General features: G+C 46.4%; 2 protein-coding genes across 2 annotated transcripts in view; one reads left to right on the top strand and one right to left on the bottom strand.

The window, feature by feature from the left end:
* Nucleotides 1-303: 303 nt before the first annotated feature.
* LOC148339745 (voltage-dependent L-type calcium channel subunit beta-3-like) lies at nt 304-20948 on the bottom strand. The gene is made up of 14 exons (XM_088290685.1): nt 20642-20948; nt 18586-18678; nt 8790-8909; nt 7945-8067; nt 7737-7852; nt 7446-7525; nt 6782-6801; nt 6581-6658; nt 6400-6458; nt 6190-6290; nt 5952-6103; nt 5790-5885; nt 4161-4331; nt 304-2536 (listed from the first exon to the last, which is right to left on the bottom strand). Exons 1-14 carry the CDS (start codon nt 20705-20707, stop codon nt 2123-2125), a joined length of 1689 nt encoding a protein of 562 aa, XP_088146811.1. The 5' UTR covers nt 20708-20948; the 3' UTR covers nt 304-2122.
* LOC148339744 (adenylate cyclase type 6-like) overlaps nt 20758-21824 on the top strand; it is a 36373-nt gene continuing 35306 nt past the window's right edge. The window contains exon 1 of the mRNA XM_088290679.1: nt 20758-20961. The gene's annotated coding sequence lies outside the window, so the exon portion shown is untranslated. The remainder of the gene's footprint in view (nt 20962-21824) is intronic.

Here is a 21824-nt window from a genome sequence, read left to right as displayed (position 1 = left end):
CATTTGTTAAAAAATATAAGCATATGTAAAATATCAGTTCTTGAATATCGAATTGGAGATAATGAACTGACCAAACGTTAGGCCCACAGCACATTGAGCGTTGGGGCCGACCCCACTAAATGTATAAATTTGAAAGAATGAAAGTTTTTTTTTTTAGAACTGCCTAGTTTTTGTAGCGATTTCATCTGATCCTCTATAATCCTGCTTTTTGCACCTACAAAAAGCAGAAGCTGTACATTCATTTAATAATGTATACTTGAACACATGAAATAGGCGCAACAAAATGGACGCCAACAATTGAAGTACATAAAATGTATTTATTTTGTTGGTCATAATTTTCTTAGCATTGTAAATCTATTTTTCAAATAGAAAGCATTCTTTACAGCATCAGGCAGGAAATGTCTCACTTTGTACACCTTTTGATCAGGAGCAGGAAGAGGCGTGTCGTGACGCGCTAGCACACTGTGGTAGTGTGCTGGATACACGGTTAGATTTAGTGCAGTTATTGCATTACAAAGCAACCATCCTCAAAAAGAAGTAGTGCAATTTTTTTTCACTTTTTTTTTTTGTACTCACACTAAAGAGGAAGTCCAGATGTAAGGCGTTTCATTTTTCAATGTTAGGCTTCGTATTGCATACAGAATAAGAAATAGGAAAGTAAATGATAACCTTGTAAAAATTGTGCTTCATAAATTGGAAATAAACGTCAACCGCTTCATCAGTTGTTTAATCATTGGTCCACTCTGGCAAAATAGAATGAAAATAGCTAATTGTAGAACTAAGACAGGCAGGACATCATTCATCAATCTGATCTGGAGACCGTTTTCAGTGAAGGATTTTCAAAGTGCGACAAGTTAGTGAGTGCCCAGCTCAACTTGAACTTGTGGGAGTGAGTAAGAGTGCTGTTAGTTCTAAGTGGAGAAGGAAACCGCCCCAAAGACGACTATCACTGCAAGACAACGGGCACAACCAGAAACGATGCATTACTAAAGTACTTAACGGTAAAAAGAATCAGAAATCATGCAGCACTTGCATAGTTTTTTTGTCTTTTTTTTTTTCCTCAATCATGCTGTTTTTTTTTTTCCTCTTCAAAATATACATACAACACTAGATACATGAGCATGTTGAAGCAGTAACCAAGTAATTCCTTAAGTCAGCTGGTATGGACCCTGTGGGATGCTCGCGTGCTGACGGCGTGAGAACACAATGACGTGATACGTCACGGGCAGGTGCTACAGCTGCGAGTCCTTCGCCGCATGCTTTTCACATGGAGCTGAGGGACACCTGAGGGTCGGCTGTGGTCAAACTGCAGTACACAAAATGACTACGGAGAGAATAGCGCAGAACTTGGGGATGCTACAATCAAAGAATGTGCTACAATCGGATGATGGCGCTTCGGAGACGCACTGAGGCATGCAAACGTACATTCTCGAAAGCCACCACTGAGCAGCGTGTTTCATGTGTGGGGACGGGTCAACGTAAACAAGCAACATTCCCTTTTGTATTAGTTTTTTTTACATATGTTTACATTCTCTGTGCCCTTTTTCGAGGTGTTAGCAAGTGATTGTGCAATAGCAGAGCGAGAGAGAGATGCACTGGTGGTATGACACGGACATGTACTGCAGCTTCACAATTGCAATGTGCCATTCGCCATTTCCCCAAGTTAAAAATGAAATAAATAAAAGGTGAATATCTGAAAACAAGCGACCGAAATCAAGAAGCAATGCAACTAAACTAGGCTCCTTTTCATATTTACATGATCTAAAAATGCATTAGTATCTCCCCTCTGTGGATTCAACGGTAAACATTCCTACATAAGGTTTTGCCGGAAAGATCATTCAGCTCCTGTTCTGGCATGGATGTGCAAATACTCTCAAAGTGATGATACTCATGCAACAGTAAAGATACCTAAACACGTTTTGCTTTAAGGCCAGTATACTGTATTGTATATGGAGACATCCTACAATAGAGAAACATAGGCAAAGCAGCGCAAGTTTGCCTGAAGACATTCCATTGCAGAGGAGCCCTGTTGACAATCTGACAATCTGCCCGGAAATGTCAAAATGTCCCCTCAGTGGAGAGAAAGTGATGCTCTAAAAATAGACCTGGACTTGTGGATTCATTAGTAGGTGTCTCGAGGCCAAGGGCGGCTGCGCTGGCGGTTATTCCTCTGGTTGTGACCCTGCTGGACTTCACTTTGAAGCAGCCTGTCCTGTGACTCGTGGCTGTTGGCGTTGCGGCCGCCGGCGTGCCCCTGGCGGGCGGGGTACATGCCCCTGTACGTGCGGCCGTGGCAAGGAGAGGCATACTCATCCTCTTCTTCTTCCTCATCTTCTTCTCCCCCCCGTTGACACGGGCTCTCTCTGTGGCCGTGAGACAGCGAGTCGCTGGCCTCGTCTGATGGCATGAGACTGTCCTGTTCCAAAGGGGAGACGGCCTCCTCGCCTGCCTCTTCTTCTTCCTCTTCCCCTTCCTCCTCTTCCTGCTCTTCAGCCTCCATTTCCACAGCCTCACTAGGCTGCGGCTGGTTCTTGTTCTGGAAGAGGAAAAAAAGCATGACTGATGAGACACAACTGGACAACAAGTGGCTTCACACTTCCTGCTCGTGGCGGCTGTTCTGTCACGTCAAAGTTTTAGTGGATGCAAACAAAGTAGGGTGACAAAAGAATGCAAACACCATGTGAAGACGGACTTACGAAATGTCACCCCTGATGCCTGAAGGGAAGGCATATAGAGAACAATAAGAACAGTTCCGCGTGCGGTTTTTATTTATTACTGCACACAATCGGTCTCTCTTAAGTAAATGATTGGGTGCCAACAACATCGAGTCACTGAATGAAATTAAACAATTATATTTTTGATTGACATTACGGGAAATGAATCACAGAAAAATTAAAATAAATTCAGGGTGAAAATAAATTCAAAGTGAGACCCATTTGGGTGGCCAGCAGGCTAATTATAGGTATTATAATTATAATTAGAGTTTTTAGTATTAGTTTTTGTTTTAAAAAAAAGTGTTTTACTTGTGTGCAAGATAAAAAAAAAACATTCTAAGTATTGTGCTGTAAAAATTAAAAAAAATATATATTATTTGAAAACATTTTGATTATACAGGGTAAGGTGTAAACAGTCCACAGACTTTGAATTACAATAAGCGCATCGCATACCGCTTCCACAGTTAGATGCGGGCAAACATGCATCCGCCCTAATTATAATAAAGTTAGGACGTCTTTTTTTGTAAAGTTGCCAACTTCTAAAGTGGTATTGTTGGGGTGAATTCATATTGACGGGTTTAAATTGATATGCACAGTGTACTATTTTTTTTTATATACTGTACATCTTTATGAACCAAAAAAGTAAAGCATTTTTTACCTAGCGGTGTGTTTCAGCCCCCAAATATCGGTCCTATAGTTTTCATGCATCCCTCGTTGAACTGTAAGTTTTGTGAGAGCACAGTAAGTCTTTTTCAACAAGGTGTTTACAAAGTTTTGTCTGTGTGCACACATTGTTACAACAAAGTAAGTAAATGCCAGTCAAACGGTGACGATGGGAAGAGAGAATGGGAAGGCTATATGGCACGAGTGTTAGTGTACTGGGCACAAACTCTATTGTAGTCTTATTACTCTAATCGTGTAACAGGAAGTACACACATTCCCGATAGCGTCATGTGCCACTGCGAGGGCTGGCACATTTACGTGGCATGCGTGAAACGGATCAACAGACAAGAAGGAGTAATGAGAAGAGTCTGCCAAATGACACGCAATTTAAGTCATTTTAGGCGAATGTCTCATTCATTGGTGGTGAATTCAAAGCGTTGATTCACTTGAGACCGTCAACTCAAGGAGAGAAGGGAGGATGCGACGCACGAATAAAACACTGTCATCCCCATGTTTCCCTCAGATGTTAATAGATGTGTGTGCGTGTGTGTCTATGTGTGTTGTATATACCCCACTACTCACCCCAGCTGGTAAAGCCATCATTCAATTAATTCCTGCATTTCAGAAAATGTTAAGCATGGATGAGCGAGAGGACACACAAGCGAAGACAATTATATCAAAAGACACAAGAGTGAAAATTGGGAGACGTTGAAAACGGCGGCAACATAACATAACACACAAGTCTCGACGCGGGACAGTCGAGACCGATGACAAGCAGCTCACCTGGAGGCTGGAGATGGCCGACGGCGGGGTCATCAGACTCGGCTCTAAAAGAGGATTTAGAGGGGTGGTGCCTGGGAGATGAGTGGCCCGCCAGTAAATCTCCAGGTATTCCGCCAAATGCTCACAAGCATCCTCCAGCTGGTTTTCATCCAAAATGACATCAAACAAATCCTGCGGGCAACCGTACGTGATTTAAACAGAAGTGGCAGCCACTTTGGTGGTCGTCAAGCAAAGCACGCCAAAGCATCCCCAACTGTGGATTTAACTAATTTCATTTAAATACTTTTTCTTTATTGCTCAGGATACTTCTGCTTGCTCTGACATGCCCATAACATGCATGTTAGGTTAAATGAAGACTTTTGGGCAGCTAGTCTAGCGCAAAATGCAGATTAACTGTGAGAAGTGGGTGTTTGCGCCGCTGTGGGAGTAAACACAGCCAACTTGATTCTCAGCTAATCAAAGTGGTGGTCCAAAAGGTATTACGAACTCACTGGAGTCCGTCCAAGAGATCAGCGTGCGCAATGATGTCATGTTGGCTTCTGTGGAGTGGGGACCCGGCATCCACTTTTCACCCGCGATCATGCATCCCCCATACAAACACCCCCTCCAGTGTCTATGTGACATACAGTACCTTGTTAACGATCAATTTATTTGAACTCAATCAACTCTGGGCCTGCCCTGGTGTGCGAACAACAGTGACTCCTTGCTGTAATTAGTCAATTTCAGGTTCCTGCTTCTGTTCATTCATTTTTAGGGAATTGATTTACATGCCATCTCGGTTGGTAATTTCCGTTTTTTCTGGAGTCAATAAAATAATTAGTTAATTCCTGCTTGCCCTGCTCTGCCTTGTGCATTTGGCATTACCACCCCTCATCTTGACAGCTAATATATATAAATACATCCAAGACTTTCTGGTTGGTATTTCTGGGATTGTTTGCAGTCATTAAGACGTGTAATAAGCTCTGATTTACAAGCAGCTTGTGATTCAAATATCTATGACGGAATACATTATGAAAGACTCCAACTATGTAAATGCTACAGTGAATATGTGCAAGTTCTTAATACAAAGTATATCACACGGTTTCTTTTTCTAAAATTGAAATAAATTCAGTCATATTTGCTCGCTTTTGTCACACCTTTTGTAGTAGATCTAACATGAGAAACATTTTGATCAATCACAAGTGGCTTGTAATGGTCAAATTTTCAGAAGTGCGCCATGTTCACAAGCGAAAAGCATTGGTTTGATGCACCTGATCTCATTCAAAAGAAACCCAATGCCGCCATTTGCTGGCAATATTATTATATATTTTTTTCCAACTTTTTCACCTTCACGATTGAATGAATTTCTCCATCTATTCCCATCTAAAAACATATTTGACGATAATTTCCATTAACGACAGTCCTCGTTAGCATTCTGGTTGATGACATTTTACGTGCTTGTTGTGCTCAAAGTGTTAATAAATGTAGCTGTTGTAATCTGATTTTGTGTTGTTTTTTTTCTCAAAATGGACGACAGTGTTTTTGTTTCCTGAATACATAATACCAGTTCCTATTCATTCTGTTACTCCCCCAAAGCCTAATCCCATTAATAATAAATATTTTACTGACAGGAAATAATAGTCCACTCACAGGGGGGCACTGAGAAAGTTTGTCTGCGGCCATCATCTGCACATTCAGATGCTTGCTCTGAGACTTCCCCCTGGACTTGATCAGCCGCTGAAGCACCTGAGCAGAGCCAAAAGGGCAGTTTGTCTAGACGGCGTTGGAAAAGGAAGTTATCGTGGACGGTACCTTTGGTGAGGAGACTTTAACGTAGACAATGATGGGTGCGAGGGAGGTTTTGGCAAGCTGTGCGGGATGGTTGATGGTGTCCGCATCCAGAACCACCAGCTGGAGTGTTTTGGCGAGTTCAAATATCCTCTCAATTTCACTCTGGACCTCAGCTGCATAAACCACAAATATTTGCATTGTTCAGACCTCAAACTTCTGTCCACCAAAATTGATCAAATCATTATAATGTGACTTTTACCCAAACTGGAGCGAGTGTTGGACCTCTCCATTATGGGTCTTTTATTGAGGACGGATCTTTTAGCTAGGGACAAGTCGGCAGTGACGCGGGTGATGGAGATTCTGCAGTTTCAGTGAAAAGCAGCAAAAACATAAAAAAAAAAAAACAGTCAAGACAATATTTGGGCCCCATAGATGAAACTAAATGATGAATTCTCTGATGTCTACTGACCTTCCTTCAAACCTGTGTTTCAGAAAGTCAAAAAGGGCTTTCTGCATCATATCTGTAACCTGGGGGAAGAGGGAAGAACTTAATATTTAATGTAACTATTGTCAGAACAATAAAAGGAGCAGGGATAGTTAATAGTGTTTGTGTTCCTCCATTAGCCACTTATTAAATACGGCACGCTGACCTCATAACCCTTGAGTGACGGTCCCACGAGGACCACCGGCCTCATGGACGGCACCACATCGTATGGAGGGACATGTTCCTGCCACACACAAGGCAAGGCAGAGGGTGAAAGAGAAGACGATTGCCACAGAAGGATGGGCAAAGGAAATTGGGGAAAAGACAACTACAGAACATATCTAAAAAGATTCATGCGTAAACCTACCTGTTTTTGCCTCTGTTTAGCTTTTGAATATAAAAAAGCGATTCAGTTGATTCAGATAAAACACCAGCTGTAGTCTGATAAACCATAGAAGCCCTGCTGCAGAGCACACTCGGACGTGCGGCTCAACCCAAATGTTTGGCTCCGCCCATACGGATTCCAAATGCCTTCTTTATTATTTTTTTGTTCGGGGGCCCTGAAAATGGGGTAGCTGATGTTGGAGTGTCTAGGCCAGGGCTCCTCAATCCTGTTCTTCGGGTGCCCCTGTCCTGCCTGTTTTCCATCTCTCCCTGCTGAAACACACCTGATTAAAATGATCAGATAAGGTAGTTAATGTTCCTAATCATTTGAATCAGGTGTGTGACAGCAGGAAGCCAAAACGAGCACCACACTGGCCCTCGAGGAACAGGATGGAAGACCCCATACCGAGGACTCCCTGAATGGTTGCAGATAGTATTTGGGTTTCAGTCAGTTAATAGTATGTCATTTTCAATGTCAAGTTTCGTGTTTTAAAAAAAATATGTCATCATAAGACAGCACGTCATAAAAGCGATGGTTAGGTGTCGCGAATTCGTGTGGGCGGAGTGAAACGTTTAGATTGAGCCAAGCATCGAAGTGCGCTCTGCAGCCAGGGCTTACGCGATTAACAGGCATGTGTAATACTTACATTCACCTGCAGATGGCGGTGTGGTCCTCCAGTTCCCAGTCACCATGTCTCCTAAACTGGAAGAGTTGCCCCCTGTTTTCCTGCAATGCACAACACAAACGCCATAGACCAAAAAAATAAATAAATAATTAATTAATTAATCGAAAAAAAAAAATTAAGAAAAACATTTGCATATTTTATCCCGCTCATCTGTTAATCGATGTTTCCTAATACATGCACTGTAATCCCAAATACAATTCCTGCACACCGGCAATAAAACAGATTTTGAAATGCCAGCAAACGGCAAAGTACCTCTGTTTCTGCTCTTGCTTGAGTCTCATTGCCTCCAGTCGTAGCGGGCTCGGGATGAAGGCGATGTCAGCGCCCTCTTTGACGAGCCGGCCGATCCACCAGTCATTACTGTACTTCTGTTAAATTGGGGTGAAAATTCAGCATCACGCCAATGTGTGCTGCTTCAACTCAAAGGAGGAACTTGTTGGAAGGAGTTTTAATGACTCACTTCTTTGATGTGCAGGAAGTCTTTGGCATCAAAGTTGACTGCAGCTCCTTGTACAGGACAGTCCTCATCCAGAGCTCCGCAGTAACTCACATTTGTCTTTACTGCAAACGCCACAGGTTTGGACTGGTAAGAAAAAAAAATACATAAAGTGGCCTGATGTGATTAATCTGTTTTGACTATATTATAGGCACATATGACAACGTGGACTTATATTTTAAGGTACAACAATTAATTGACAACTAATTGATTATCAAATTAATCGCAAATTATTTTTGATAATCATTTAGAAGTAGTTTTATTTTTAAATTGTCCAACTCCTCGAATTTTCAGCTTTTCAATAGTAAATATCCGATTTCTGTCGTCCTCTAAGAAAGTGCACTGATCGTTGTGTTGCATCAAAATACAACATTTACTTTACTTTTTTTTCATCAATATTAAAATAACACTGGTCAACAATATTTTTTGCACTGATTCAGAATTCGTCCTTGTTTTTTCGCAAGCAGATTAGGATTTCATAATAAAAACATGATAAAAATGCTTAAAATTAATCAATTTTGTAATGTTTATAAATTGAGTGTTAAGTGCACTGTGCACTATGCTCCATTTTTGTTGTCATTATGTATTATACAACAGCCAGACAAAAGTTTTTGTTCGGCTTCAGGAGTCTTCTTCTAATGTTCTGAATTAACCTTTTTTTTCCCCTGGTGCAGGATAATACATGCTAATGTTATAAATTTACGAGTTTACATGCCGCAAGAAATGATGAGAAAAAAATAACCAACTATTAATGAACAACGTTGCTGCGAACAATGTATTTCCTGGTAGGAAATCATTAGATATCTTACCTTAGCTCTGTCAAGCTGAAGTTGTGCCTGGCGCTCGGCTTCACGCCGATACGCCTCGCGGTCCTCCTCTGCTGACAGGTCGGAATCCGACGGTCTACTGGTATAGGAATCAGCCGACCCCTGTAGAGAGAGTGCGAGCGAATGGAGGAATCTTTAGGCTCTCATTTCCTTATTTGCATTGCGACACCAGATCTGGCGCGTGCTGTGTTTTTTTTTGCTGTTGTGTTGGTTTGCAGGTGTGTGTTCACCCCAACACGCTCACGAGGGAGTTTGTGTGTATGTACAACACAATGTGCTGCTCTCCCACACCCGCCATCCTCTGGAAGACCAAATATAGCACAAAGGAGGAAACTGCTTCCTCTTCTCGCCTGCTTGGCCCCATTCCATCCCATCATCCCCCACAATGCAGCACATATACATCAGTTTTCGCCCTGTTTATTCTCCAAAGACATTTCATTAGCAAAATATATGCCTGGGATGTTTTTTTTTTTTTTTTTTTTTTTTTTTTACTTTTCATGTTTTAAGGACGCATCCCAGTTTGGCTTTTGAATTGTGCTGAAAATTACAGATCGTAAAATAGATCAATAAATAAAACACAGTGAGGGACCAGAAAATGAACTACTTAGAAACAACTCATAGAAGCATATACAGTATATATATTTTTATCTATTCTGTTTTCACCACAAGGCAATAACTCTCGAGAGCCACATCTGAGTCCTGGTCTTCCTTCATGGAACACGTTGTACACAGACACAACAAGAGATTAAATGAAGTGAATCCTTCAAAAAAGACCCAAATAAGCCAAAAAAAAAGCAGAACTGCTCTGCTCATCTGAAAGAATTCCTCTCCAAAGTATTTCCTGTGTCACGCTAAAGAGACCCAGCTAGCAATCACCTCTCCTGCTTGTGTGTGTTTGTCTACGTTAGATAACAAGATCTGATTTCTTGCTCTCATAAGCTCTGCAAAACAACACTGCACCAACGCCAGGCGGCACTGGAGGAATAAAAAGGAGAATGAGGTGGATGGATGGAGGCAACCCTTGGACATGTAATGAGAAGTGAAGACTGTTTACGAGACCTGAGAGTGGGCGAGACTGACAGATGGCTGCAAAGACGAGAGAGTTATCAATGATCAGAATGTAATATGATGCTGGGAAGAAACGGCGTGAGGTTTTTATCATTGTCGCAAAATCTATGAGAGAGGGGTCAGGGTGGGTAAAAAAGCCCATGAGAGAGGCACATGATGCATGGTATATATCTGACGAGCCGGCCAATCCACCAAATGAAAAGATCTAAAACTACTGCACAAATTTGTGAATTTATTTTGGGGGGGGGGCAATAATTGCATTATTGTAGGGCAGAAATGGGCAACCAAAAAAGTTTTTGGGGAAAATAAATATTTTGAATTTTTTTTTTTTAATTAGACTTTTTTTTTTACTGACCCAAGCAATTCTTCAAAAATCACTGATGAACATAAAATTTAAGACCTCCACTAAAAAGGGGGGAAATCCAAAATAATAAGAAAAAAAAATGACTATGTGACTATGGAGTGGTCAACTGTAGTTTTAAGTTGTGGTGTCTTAGTTACACTAACAATGGGTCTTATTCTGCCCGATACGTGAGCAGGCCCAATATTTTTTTCTGCAGATTTGGAATTATATGCATGACAAACAGTAACTAAACAATTTTGAGTAAGATTATTTGCACGCAATTTTGGTTTTCATTCAAAATCTTTGCGCGATCCTTGTCCTAGTATTTTTTTATTCAAGGGAGTCCTTTGCTTTGGAAAAAAAAATCAGTATGTGGTTATTTTGTTTGCTTAGGATCGTGGCTCTTTTATACATGCATTGAAAAATGTGACATAAAAATTTTAATATATTAAGATGACCTATTTTGCATGTATGCATGTATTATGTCCATATTTAAAATGGACATAAAATACAATTTATGTCCTACATCTGTTAAGAAGTGTGTGGTCCTATGCAGCCCCTGGAATAGCGTTGATGAGAAATTGTGCCCCCCCCACCAGCATTTACGTGCCCATCCCTGCTCGAGGACACCAGTACAAGAAGACAGGATGCAGACTTTCATTGTTGCAATTTTTTGGGGAGAAGCAGAATTTCAAGTTCAAAAGCCCAAGTTCTTACAGACAAGTTCCATTCCAGTTAATGTATGTTAGACTCAAGGAGCAATATATAACAGAATATGAAAAAACGCACAGGACTGTTGTTCTGGTCAAACGATGTCAAATAATATGCCAAGACTACATGCTGGAGTGAAAGCCAAATTGTTTCATTTGCTGTAAAAAGCTCATGAACAAAAATTAAATATATTATTCAGGAGGTTGAAACAGTTTCCCTCATCTCACAACAGCAAAAAAATGCAAACGTCAGAGATTTGAGAATCCAGTCACCAAATATCTACAAAAAATAAAAAGAATTCTATTAACTGCACAGTCGTAATTCAATGTCAAAAAATGACATGTGTATAGCTCTCTGGCACACAGTGCCATAAATCATAGTGCGGTTATATCAATATCAAAGTCAAAATATGTCAATTGATCAATCTGAGAAGGAGGAGGGGGAGCTGGCGGAGGAGGAGGGTGGTCTTAAGGAGAAACGAGGGAATGGAATTGAAAGAAACAAAAGCAGGTGGAGAGAGGAATGAAGCTAACAAGTGTTATTGTGAGGTGAATAACATTTTTTTCACATTGTTTAGACACCAACCAGTAGGTCAGACATTTCTTTTTTTTACAAACCCCAACTATTCTTAAATAAACAAATACAAATATTAATTACTCGTTTTCCACAAAAAATGGAGGGAATATGCCGAAAATAAATAAAATAAAAGATAAACTGAAAAAATACACAAAATACATACAAAAAAATGAAACGGAAATATGCAAATCTACAAGTGCCGAACCGCAAATCTGCAGGGGTCGACTGTAGTTTTACGTTGTAATATCATTATTCACCACGTGATGGCAGAGTTACATTCACATCGTGTCTTATACCACAAAATAACTGACTCTATTTTTTTTTACGGATTAGGAACGGTATGCAGGACAATCATAGTACATCAATATTATTAAAATTTTGAGTGAGTTGATTTTTGAAAAAAAAAAAATGCACAAAATGAGTTGGGTTGCTGTTCGGCAGTTTTGTGCCATCCTTGAATGAATAAATTTTATACGTACATTGAGAAATGCATGATGAAAAATGACATATGCACGTAGTTTTTTTCCATATTTAAAATGGCATTTTTGTCATGCATCTGCGTAGGAAGTGTGTGGTCCTGACCCCAACGACCCCACCGAATGCCAACAACAGGCAACCTCGTTGCAACCCTTGTTCCACAAACTTCCCAGTGAGAGAATAGCCATTCAAGGCAGCTAGCAACATTCAGTCCTACATATGGCAGCATGCTGCTGCAGAAATGAGTCATACGCCACTGCTCCTCCATGGGCACCCCACCCCACCACAGACAAGAAACTTTCTGCTCTGTTGGGGGGGGGGGAAATGGCCTCCCTCGGCATTAAACACATTTTGTCAGATCACCTATGGGTGCCGCCGCCTGTGTGGAGACGAAATAAAGCATCGAACCCACGCACCATGTCACCCGAGGCCTTTACAGGGAACATCATGAATATTTCACGCCTTTGCAATATTTTCAGGGGATCTAGAGGTTGTCATTAGCCCCCCCCCACCCCCGATTCAGGATAACTAATGTTCCCTCCTGAAGAAGGTGTCTGCTCAGCCTTTTTGTCCCTCCTCTTTTTCTTGCAAGCTGCCCCACTTCCTTGCGTAAATGCTTCTTGCCACAGAACAAAATTGAAAGTCATACACACGTCCACATTTTAGAGAAACAAAGCAAATATCAACGTCAATACGATGAGCACAAATGCCGTGCAATCAAATTGTAGACTCTCATTTTGAACACTGCCATCGAAAGATGAAGAATGAAATTGTAAATGTAGTGCTTTGGTAACAGTTGAACTTGAACTCATTAAGACCTCAGAACTCCTGTCCTGATTATGACTCGAAAAACTACAAACAGTCCTCCTCTTACACCAGGACGCATCAAATGAAATACACCTCAGAAACAACACAACCGGCAAATAAAAACACGACAGCAATCATCAAATCAACAGAGATGCTACACCAGCATGAGTGCTTCGCCAAATCTTAATTTGGCTCTCTTACATGATCTTGACCCAAAAACTTTAATTACATAGTGAGCCTCTGCTGGGATTTTTCATATATGAGCACCATATTCAAGCATACCGTTGCCCTCTTCTGATCAAAGTAAAAACTACAACAAAGGAGACGTCGATGACTACTAATGCTATGTGGCCTGAATATTAATTCATAGTTAATGAGAAAAATTCCACCACAAATCGATTGTTATAATCTTTTAGACAAAGCATAGACAGAAATGCCAGTCGCCTCTCACTTCTTTAGTCGCTGAATCATCGGATTTTGAGATGGCACAAAACGGCCTGCATATGACTGAATTCTTAATCTCAATCTCACCTCACCCCAGACAAGAAAGTAGTTCACAATACAAACAAAAATGAGCAGGAATGTTATTATTTTGTTATGGACCCTCGTGCTGCTGCTTCTTGACCGGGTCACTCTTGCAAAAGAGAATGTAAGGGCCTTAGTTTTTAGCCTGCTGTCATGACCCGTGTCTGCCACGTCAGTGTTTTTGTTGTTATTTTCTTCCCTCCTTCCTGCCATGTGCTTTTGTTATTGTTTTCGTCACCTCCCTTCCATGTGCACCTTGTTTTTGTTTTGTCAGCTGAGAGGGGCGTTTCCCTCTCAGCCTTTTCGTTCTCACCAGCCACGCACCTGTTCCCAGTTCATCATCACGCACCTGTTTCTCATCTGCTCCCTTGATCACTGTTTATTTAAACCCCCCAGACCGACACCACATTGTCGGGTCATTGATCATGCTGCCGCATTTCTCCTCTGTGTCTCGCTTGTTGCCGCATTTCATGTACTGCCACGACCACGTTTATTACCTGCCCTGTTGATGCTCTCTAGTTTCCTTATCCTTGTGCCCGTTCAGTCTTGTTTAGTTGCCTTTTGTTGTTTCTTTGTCCACGCCCCGTTGTTTGTCCCTGCTGAGCTCCGGAATAAATCCCCTTTAAGTTTCACCTACCCCTGCTGCCTCGCTTCTTGGGTCCACCTCCTCATCGCCGCAAGGCGAACGTTGACAGAATGACCCGACCTCGAAAGAAGGACCCAGCGAGGGGCTCGCGGCGGCGTCATGGACACCGCCGCACGGACCCCCCCCACCAACCCGCCGATCAGCTCAGCGCCACGTCTGCCACGCTACCCGCTTCCCCAGATTACGAGGACTTGTTCGAAAAGACCGCCCACCTTTTGGACTCCCGCCGCGCTGAGCTGGGCGCACGACTGGCCCAGATAGCGGAGCAGGTGGCCTCGATCGCGGAGAAGGGCGCCGCCGCGGTACCACCACGGGAGACTATCATGGAGCTGACAGCTCAGATGGTGGAGCTGGAGGTCAAGATGGTGGAGAGCATGAGGCTGGCACAGCTGGCCGACCGACAGCTGGCTGAAAGGCGTCCCGCCTCCACGTCATCTGCAGCAACCCACGTCGCCTCCACGTCCGTAGCAGCAACCCACGTCGCCTCCACGTCAGCTGCAGCAATCCATGCAGCCCCCACGTCAGCTGCACCGACCGTGCAGCCTCCGGTGCCTGCCCCTCACCAGCCTGCCGACCAGCCCCGTACCTCGTCTTCCTTTCACGGTAACGCCCTCGTCTTCCTTCCCGACCTTCCTCCACACTGTACCATTGATTCCGATTACGACGACAATTTTGATCACCAGGCCAATTCACCCACTCACGCTTTAGTTGATAATGATTTAGCAGATGATTCTGAGCACTATGCCCCGCACGTTTTTGTCGACTCGGATCACGAGTACGATGCAGACCACATCTACGCCTTGTTAGACGCTCAGCGCCACCCGGACACAGTTAGTACCAGTCACTTTTTCCCCCCCGAACCATTCCTGACACCTTTTTCGTTTGAGTCTTCCAAGACCACCTCCCAATCCACCTCGCGCACTTCACGTCCCAAATCACGTAGATCACGGCCACGTCGTTCCCCTCGTTCACCATCGGTTTTAGCACCTGCTCACGTTCCCCTGGCACCCCCTAGCTCGCGTTCACCAGCCCCTGTAACCTTGGTCCCGCGTGTTCCCCATTCCCCTGATTCCCTATGGCGGCAGGCTGATAGGGATCAGGGCCCCCGGTTCGGCTGTGCCCGGACCGACTGCTGCATCCGGCCCTCTGTCGCCCCCCCGCCAGCTACTGAGCTTTGTCCCGGCTCCTCTCCAGCCGCAGCGTCCCATCCCGGCTCTCTGCCAGCTACTGAGCCCCGTCTCAGCTCCCCGCTAGCTGCTGAGCCCCGTTCCGGTTCCTCCCCAGCTGCTGAGCCCCTTTTCGGCTCCCCGCCAGCTGCTGAGTCCCGTCCCGGCTCCTTGCCAGCCGCAGCGTCCCGTCCGGGCTCCCTGTCAGCTGCTGAGCCCCGTCTCAGCTCCCCGCTAGCTGCTGATCCCCGTTCCGGCTCCTCCCCAGCTGCTGAGCCCCTTCCCGGCTCCCCGCCAGCTGCTGAGCCCCTTCCCGGCTCCCCGCCAGCTGCCAAGCCCCGTTCCGGTTCCCCGCCAGCTGCCGCGCCCCGTGCCGGCTCCCCGCCAGCAGATGAGTCCCGTTCCGGCTCCCCGCCAGATGATAAGCCCCGTCCCGGTTCCCCCCGAGCTGCTGGGGCCTGTTCTGGCCTCCCGAGAGCTGCTGACCCCCGCTCCGGCGCCTCGCCAGCGCTTCAAGTTCCTGTTCCGGCGGAGCACGTCCTGCGTCCGCCACAAGTCCCTGTTCCGGCGGAGCACGCCCTGCGTCCGCCACCAGTCCCTGGTCCGGCGGAGCACGCCCTGCGTCCGCCACCAGTCCCTGGTCCGGCGGAGCACGCCCTGCGTCCGCCACCCGTCCCTGGTCCGGCGGAGCACGCCCTGCGTCCGCCACCAGTCCCTGGTCCGGCGGAGCACGCCCTGCGTCCGCCACAAGTCCCTGTTCCGGCGGAGCACGTCCTGCGTCCGCCACAAGTCCCTGTTCCGGCGGAGCACGTCCTGCGTCCGCCACAAGTCCCTATCCCGGCGGAGCACGCCCTGTGTCCGCCATCAGTCCCTGTTCCGGCGGAGCACGTCCTGCGTCCGCCACAAGTCCCTGTTCCGGCGGAGCACGCCCTGCGTCCGCCACCAGTCCCTGTTCCGGCGGAGCACGCCATGCGTCCGCCACAAGTCCCAGTTCTGGCGGAGCACGTTCGGCGTCCGCCACAAGTCCCTGGTCCGGCGGAGCACGCCCTGCGTCCGCCACCAGTCCCTGTTCCGGCGGAGCACGTCCTGCGTCCGCCACAAGTCCCTGTTCCGGCGGAGCACGTCCTGCGTCCGCCACAAGTCCCTATCCCGGCGGAGCACGCCCTGTGTCCGCCATCAGTCCCTGTTCCTGCGGAGCACGCCATGCGTCCGCCACAAGTCCCTGTTCTGGCGGAGCACGTTCTGTGTCCGCCACAAGTCCCTGTTCTGGCGGAGCACGTCCTGCGTCCGCCACCAGTCCCTGTTCCGGCGGAGCACTCCATGCGTCCGCCCCAAGTCCCTGTTCCGGCGGAGCACTCCATGCGTCCGCCCCAAGTCCCTGTTCCGGCGGAGCACTCCATGCGTCCGCCCCAAGTCCCTGTTCCGGCGGAGCACGTCCTGCGTCCGCCACAAGTCCCTGTTTCGGCGGAGCACGCCATGCGTCCGCCACAAGTCCCTATCCCGGCGGAGCACGTTCTGCGTCCGCCCCCAGTCCCTGTTCTGGCGGAGCACGCCTTGCGTCCGTCACAAGTCCCTGTCGCGGCGGAGCACGCCCTGCGTCCGCTACCAGTCCCGGTCCCCGCTACGCCCGGCCCGCCGCGGCTCCAAGTCCCGTTCTCGGCGGCGTCCGATGAACCGCCGTCGCCTCTCGCCTCTGGCCCTGCGGTGCCAGATGAACCACCGCCACTTCTCGCCTCCGTGTCGGCGGCGTCCGACGATCCACTACCGCTCCAGATTCCTGCCTCAGCGGTGGACGATGACCAGCCGCCGCCTGCCGCCCTTGCCTCGGCGGCATCCGACGAACCGCCACCACTCCACGTTCCTGTCGCGGCGGGGCTTGACAACCAGCCGCCGCTCCACTTTCCTGTCTCGGCGGGGTTCGAGGACCAGCCGCCGCTCCACCTTCCTGTCTCGGCGGGGTTCGAGGACCAGCCGCCGCGCCACGTTCCGGTCTCGGCGGGGTTCGAGGACCAGCCGCCGCTCCAAGTTCCTGTCCCGCCGGCACTCGACGATCATCCGCCGCTCCAAGTCACGTTCTCGTCGGCTTCGGATGAACCGTCACCGCAAGAGGTTCCTGTCCCGCCGGCACTCGACGATCATCCGCCGCTCCAAGCCACGTCCTCTGTGCCCTCCGATGAACCGTCGCCGCTCCAAGTTCCCGTCCCGCCAGCGTTCGACGACGAGCCACAGCTCCACGTTCCTGCTTCGGCGGGGCTCGACGACCTGCCGCCGCTCCACGTTCCTGTCTCGGCGGGGTTCGACGACCAGCCGCCGCTCCACGTTCCTGACTCGGCGGGGTTCGACGACCAGCCGCCGCTCCACGTTCCTGACTCGGCGGGGCTGGACGACCAGCCGCCGCTCCACGTTCCGGTCTCGGGTGCGCCCGGACGTCCGCCTGAATGTTCACGGGGGAACTTATTGATCGGGCCTCCCGGACGCCCGCCCGAATTGCCCCGTCGGGACTCGCTGGTCTGGCCCCCTGGACATCCGCCAGACCGGCCTAGTTCGCGGGCCTTGGTCCTGCCTCCCGGACGTCCGCCCGAATGGCCCCGTCGGGACTCGCTGGTCTGGCCCCCTGGACATCCGCCAGACCGGCCTAGTTCGCGGGCCTTGGTCCCGCCTCCCGGACGCCCGCCCGAATGGCCCCATCGGGACTCGCTGGTCTGGCCCCCTGGACATCCGCCAGACCGGTCTCGTTCTCGGGCGGTGGTCCCACCTACCGGCCCCCTTCCGCCCACCCTCGTTCTTGGACTTGGTTTCGTTTTGACTGTTTTCGTTTGGGACGTCTGGAATCCGTCCCTTGAGGGGGGGGTACTGTCATGACCCGTGTCTGCCACGTCAGTGTTTTTGTTGTTATTTTCTTCCCTCCTTCCTGCCATGTGCTTTTGTTATTGTTTTCGTCACCTCCCTTCCATGTGCACCTTGTTTTTGTTTTGTCAGCTGAGAGGGGCGTTTCCCTCTCAGCCTTTTCGTTCTCACCAGCCACGCACCTGTTCCCAGTTCATCATCACGCACCTGTTTCTCATCTGCTCCCTTGATCACTGTTTATTTAAACCCCCCAGACCGACACCACATTGTCGGGTCATTGATCATGCTGCCGCATTTCTCCTCTGTGTCTCGCTTGTTGCCGCATTTCATGTACTGCCACGACCACGTTTATTACCTGCCCTGTTGATGCTCTCTAGTTTCCTTATCCTTGTGCCCGTTCAGTCTTGTTTAGTTGCCTTTTGTTGTTTCTTTGTCCACGCCCCGTTGTTTGTCCCTGCTGAGCTCCGGAATAAATCCCCTTTAAGTTTCACCTACCCCTGCTGCCTCGCTTCTTGGGTCCACCTCCTCATCGCCGCAAGGCGAACGTTGACACCTGCTTCAATAAAGGTCTCGAAGAACAAAAGAAAGAAGTAGTGATTTTTTTTTTTTTACCTGCCGTTTGATGAAACTTGATGTTGTGTCCGAGGACGTGCTGCCATCCGAGCGTTTGAAGCGGCTCTTGCGTTTCGGCAACTTCCTGGGCAGCTGTGGGCAGAGACAAAGCATCAGCAACACATCCAACTGATCGATATTCCAATACAACTTCAACCAATATCAGACCTACAGTATGCTGCATGGTTCATTTAGTTTGCTTTTTTGAGACGTTTCTAAATTGATGCTTCTGTCTGATCCTTTTTGTTTTTTGTCAATTTAGATCAAAATATTGTGCGGCATACCACTTATTTCTTAAAAGGTTACTGTCATTGCTACGTTCAGCTATTTTCGTGGGCTGGGGTATTGGTGGATTGGCATCCGTGACAGTTTTGGTGGATTGCGATTGGTTGGATGCTGGCCTGAAGAACTTGCATATCACGTTTCCCAAAGGTTTATTGAGCGTTGTTAAATGGAAACAAGATTAATATTGTGCCTTGGTGGTGTACGCGTTGTATTATGAGTTAAAAATTATTTGCAAATCATCACATTCTGTTTTTATTTATATTTACACAACATCCCAACTTCATTGGAATTGGGGTTTGTACAATAAAAACAGGTTGGCACGGTAGATTACTGGTTAACACATCTCTTACACATTTATGGAGCTCAAAATTTAAATAAGAGGGTGACACGGGAGTAGCTTTTCATTACCGTCCCATCCCACTTCCACAGAAAAAAAACCTGTACCTTATTGTCCTGGGCCATTGTAAAAAAAATAAAATAAAAAATAAAAAATCCTGTCCTGTCCTGTCCCGTCCTCAAACAAACGACTCAGATCCTGTCTTGCTCCCATTCAGATGAACTCCCACACCAGTACTCCTCCCATTTAGGAGGTCAGCTACATTAATGAATATGTTTCCCCCCTTTTCCGCATGGACTCTGAGTATCTTTCCCCACAACTGCATAATCACGCTCCCGTGAACTTTTTATCCTATACCATTCCGAACCCGGGATTAAAGGTAAACCCCCATCAAGCAGGATTCCAGAAAAAAAATGACAGCATTGAGATTGAATCTCAGCTCAATACAGTTTGCATTTTCTTCCCATGCTCGTGTGGGTTTTTTCTGGCATCCACATTAATAAAATGCAATCTTGGAAATTCGATACTGTATAGGTGTGAATGTAAGTGTGTGCATTGCGATTGACCGGTGACAAATCCATGTTGTAGCCCACCTCATGCCCAGTTTCTGATGGGATTGGCTTCAGCTCACTCATGACACTAATAAGGAAAATGCGACAGAAAATGGATGGATTTGCATTTCTCTCCATATTAACTTGATTAATGAATTGTACAAAACAAAAGGTACTACTGCTGCCTATGATAGATTGACATCGCACTTTTATATCACATGAAATATATTCGGTTAAAACAAACTCACATTTGTTTTGATATTTTGAAATTGAGTGACTTTTGATCACAACACGCAACAATGAAATTCGCATAGTTAGCATGTAAATATATTCACGTGTGTTTTTCAGGGCCAGTACATGTCCCAAACACAGATATCATCTTGAAGCATTTCAAAAAAGCCTCTTCAGAGTGGCTGTGTGGAAAAAAATGCTGTTTTATTGAACTGCAGCTTTCCTCAAATAACAAATTAAGACTGCAAGGAGGATGCAGGCTGTGTGATACAGAGCATTTAGCAGTTCGGTTAAACAAATAAATCAGTAATCTTGAATGCTAAAGGCCCTCTAGATTGGGGCTACAGGTGAAGCAGATTATCACCGTAGTATTTACCGACGAGTTCTAACAGACGCTGTTCTATCACTTTTTCAATCCATGACGCTGTTCTAAACGCTAAAACACAAGCTACAACTGCCCTAATCTTGTCTTTTTGTGTGAAAAGATGGCTATCATTACGATAATGCTGTTTTGTCTACCAAGCGTCAACTGCAGAAAAAAAAAAAGGAAGAAAGTAGCCTACAAACCCAAATGCGACGCATTCATTTTCAACCACAAGTATCCACAAGATAACGAGTCAACCCTTCGTCGTCTTTAATCCTCCGTACCTACCTGGAAATAGTGCGACTGGGGGCCGCTTTCCACAGCCGAGAGCGGGTCTACGGGCGGAGTGGACATGGTGACGGCGGGCACCGCGGAGCGTTAGCGGGGGCGCGAGGAGGAGGCGGGATGCACGCGGACATGGGTTACTGGAGGTGGACGGAGGCAGTAGGCGACGGCAAACACATCGAAATGAGAGCGTAGAAGCCACAACACCATCAGTGGAAAAATAACAACCCAAAAAGGTGTAAGAGTGGCAGCAGAAGAGGAGAGAGGAGCTGTAATGATGACGCGCCTTGGAGACTGAAGCTGAGTTGAGGCTGCCTGCACAGGTCTGTACTAAGTGCCTCCATGCCGGGGGTGTCCAAACTGGTTCGGGTGGATGAAAAATGTCTCCACACGGCAATGAATAGAGACCGTTGTCATGATTTCATTTTTAAACTTCTTGTTGTTTGTATTTGTGTATTCAGGTATTTGACATCGTGTTTGTGAGAATTTGTGGGTTTGACGAGGGGGAGTCAGATAGGGTTTGATGGCATCTTTGCATATCAGATACCAATATGGCCACTATGCCTAGACTTGCCTCCATAATTATTGACACCTTTGCTTAAGATGTGTTCTTTCGCTTCTAATAAATTCAGTTTTCATTAAAATAATGTTATGCCACCATTAAAAAAAGAGGAAAATCCAACCTTTAATTTAAGTGCATTTAGGGGGAAAAAAACAAAAAACATCAGATCACAATTATTAGTATTAATATAAATACTTTGTACACTCCCTCTCAACACAAAACACCTAATCTTTTATAATATTTCACAAAATGGGAAAATACGGAAAAGGGATCTTCAACCATTCCTCTTTACACAATTTCTCTAAAGCAGGGGTTTCAAATTCATGGTCCGGGGGCTACTTGCAGCTCACATGATAATGTTGTATGGGCCCCAATTTGACAACAAAGCATCCAAGTTTAATATTAAAAGAGTTTCTGTGGCTTATCAAATGTAAAATGTTATGTAACTCAGCTCTGAATTTATTCATCCATCCATCCATTATCTGAACCGCTTCTTCTCACGAGGGTTGCGGGGGTGCTGGAGCCTATCCAAGTTGTCTGGGCGGGGTGCACCCTGAACCGGCTGCCAGTCGGCATACACCTGGTAGCCAGGCCACCAGTAGGCTGCATTTTGAGACCAGGGCT

Source organism: Idiotropiscis lumnitzeri, chromosome 3 (assembly GCF_059441095.1).
Source record: "Idiotropiscis lumnitzeri isolate Australia: NSW breed Sydney's pygmy pipehorse chromosome 3, RoL_Ilum_1.0, whole genome shotgun sequence".
NCBI classification, from domain to species: domain Eukaryota; kingdom Metazoa; phylum Chordata; class Actinopteri; order Syngnathiformes; family Syngnathidae; genus Idiotropiscis; species Idiotropiscis lumnitzeri.
Note: the sequence above shows the minus strand (reverse complement) of the source record. Positions and strands in the feature narration are given on the sequence as shown.

What these genes read in the sequence shown, in the direction of transcription:
- LOC148339745 (XM_088290685.1), bottom strand. Translation starts at nt 20,707, where the DNA reads ATGTCCACTCCGCCCGTAGACCCGCTCTCGGCTGTGGAAAGCGGCCCC. An exon ending in ACTTCCTGCACATCAAAGAA is followed by an intron (nt 7,853 to 7,944) that starts GTGAGTCATTAA and finishes CCAATTTAACAG; the next exon opens with AAGTACAGTAATGACTGGTG. An exon ending in AAACACAGGTTTGAAGGAAG is followed by an intron (nt 6,291 to 6,399) that starts GTCAGTAGACAT and finishes CTGAAACTGCAG; the next exon opens with AATCTCCATCACCCGCGTCA.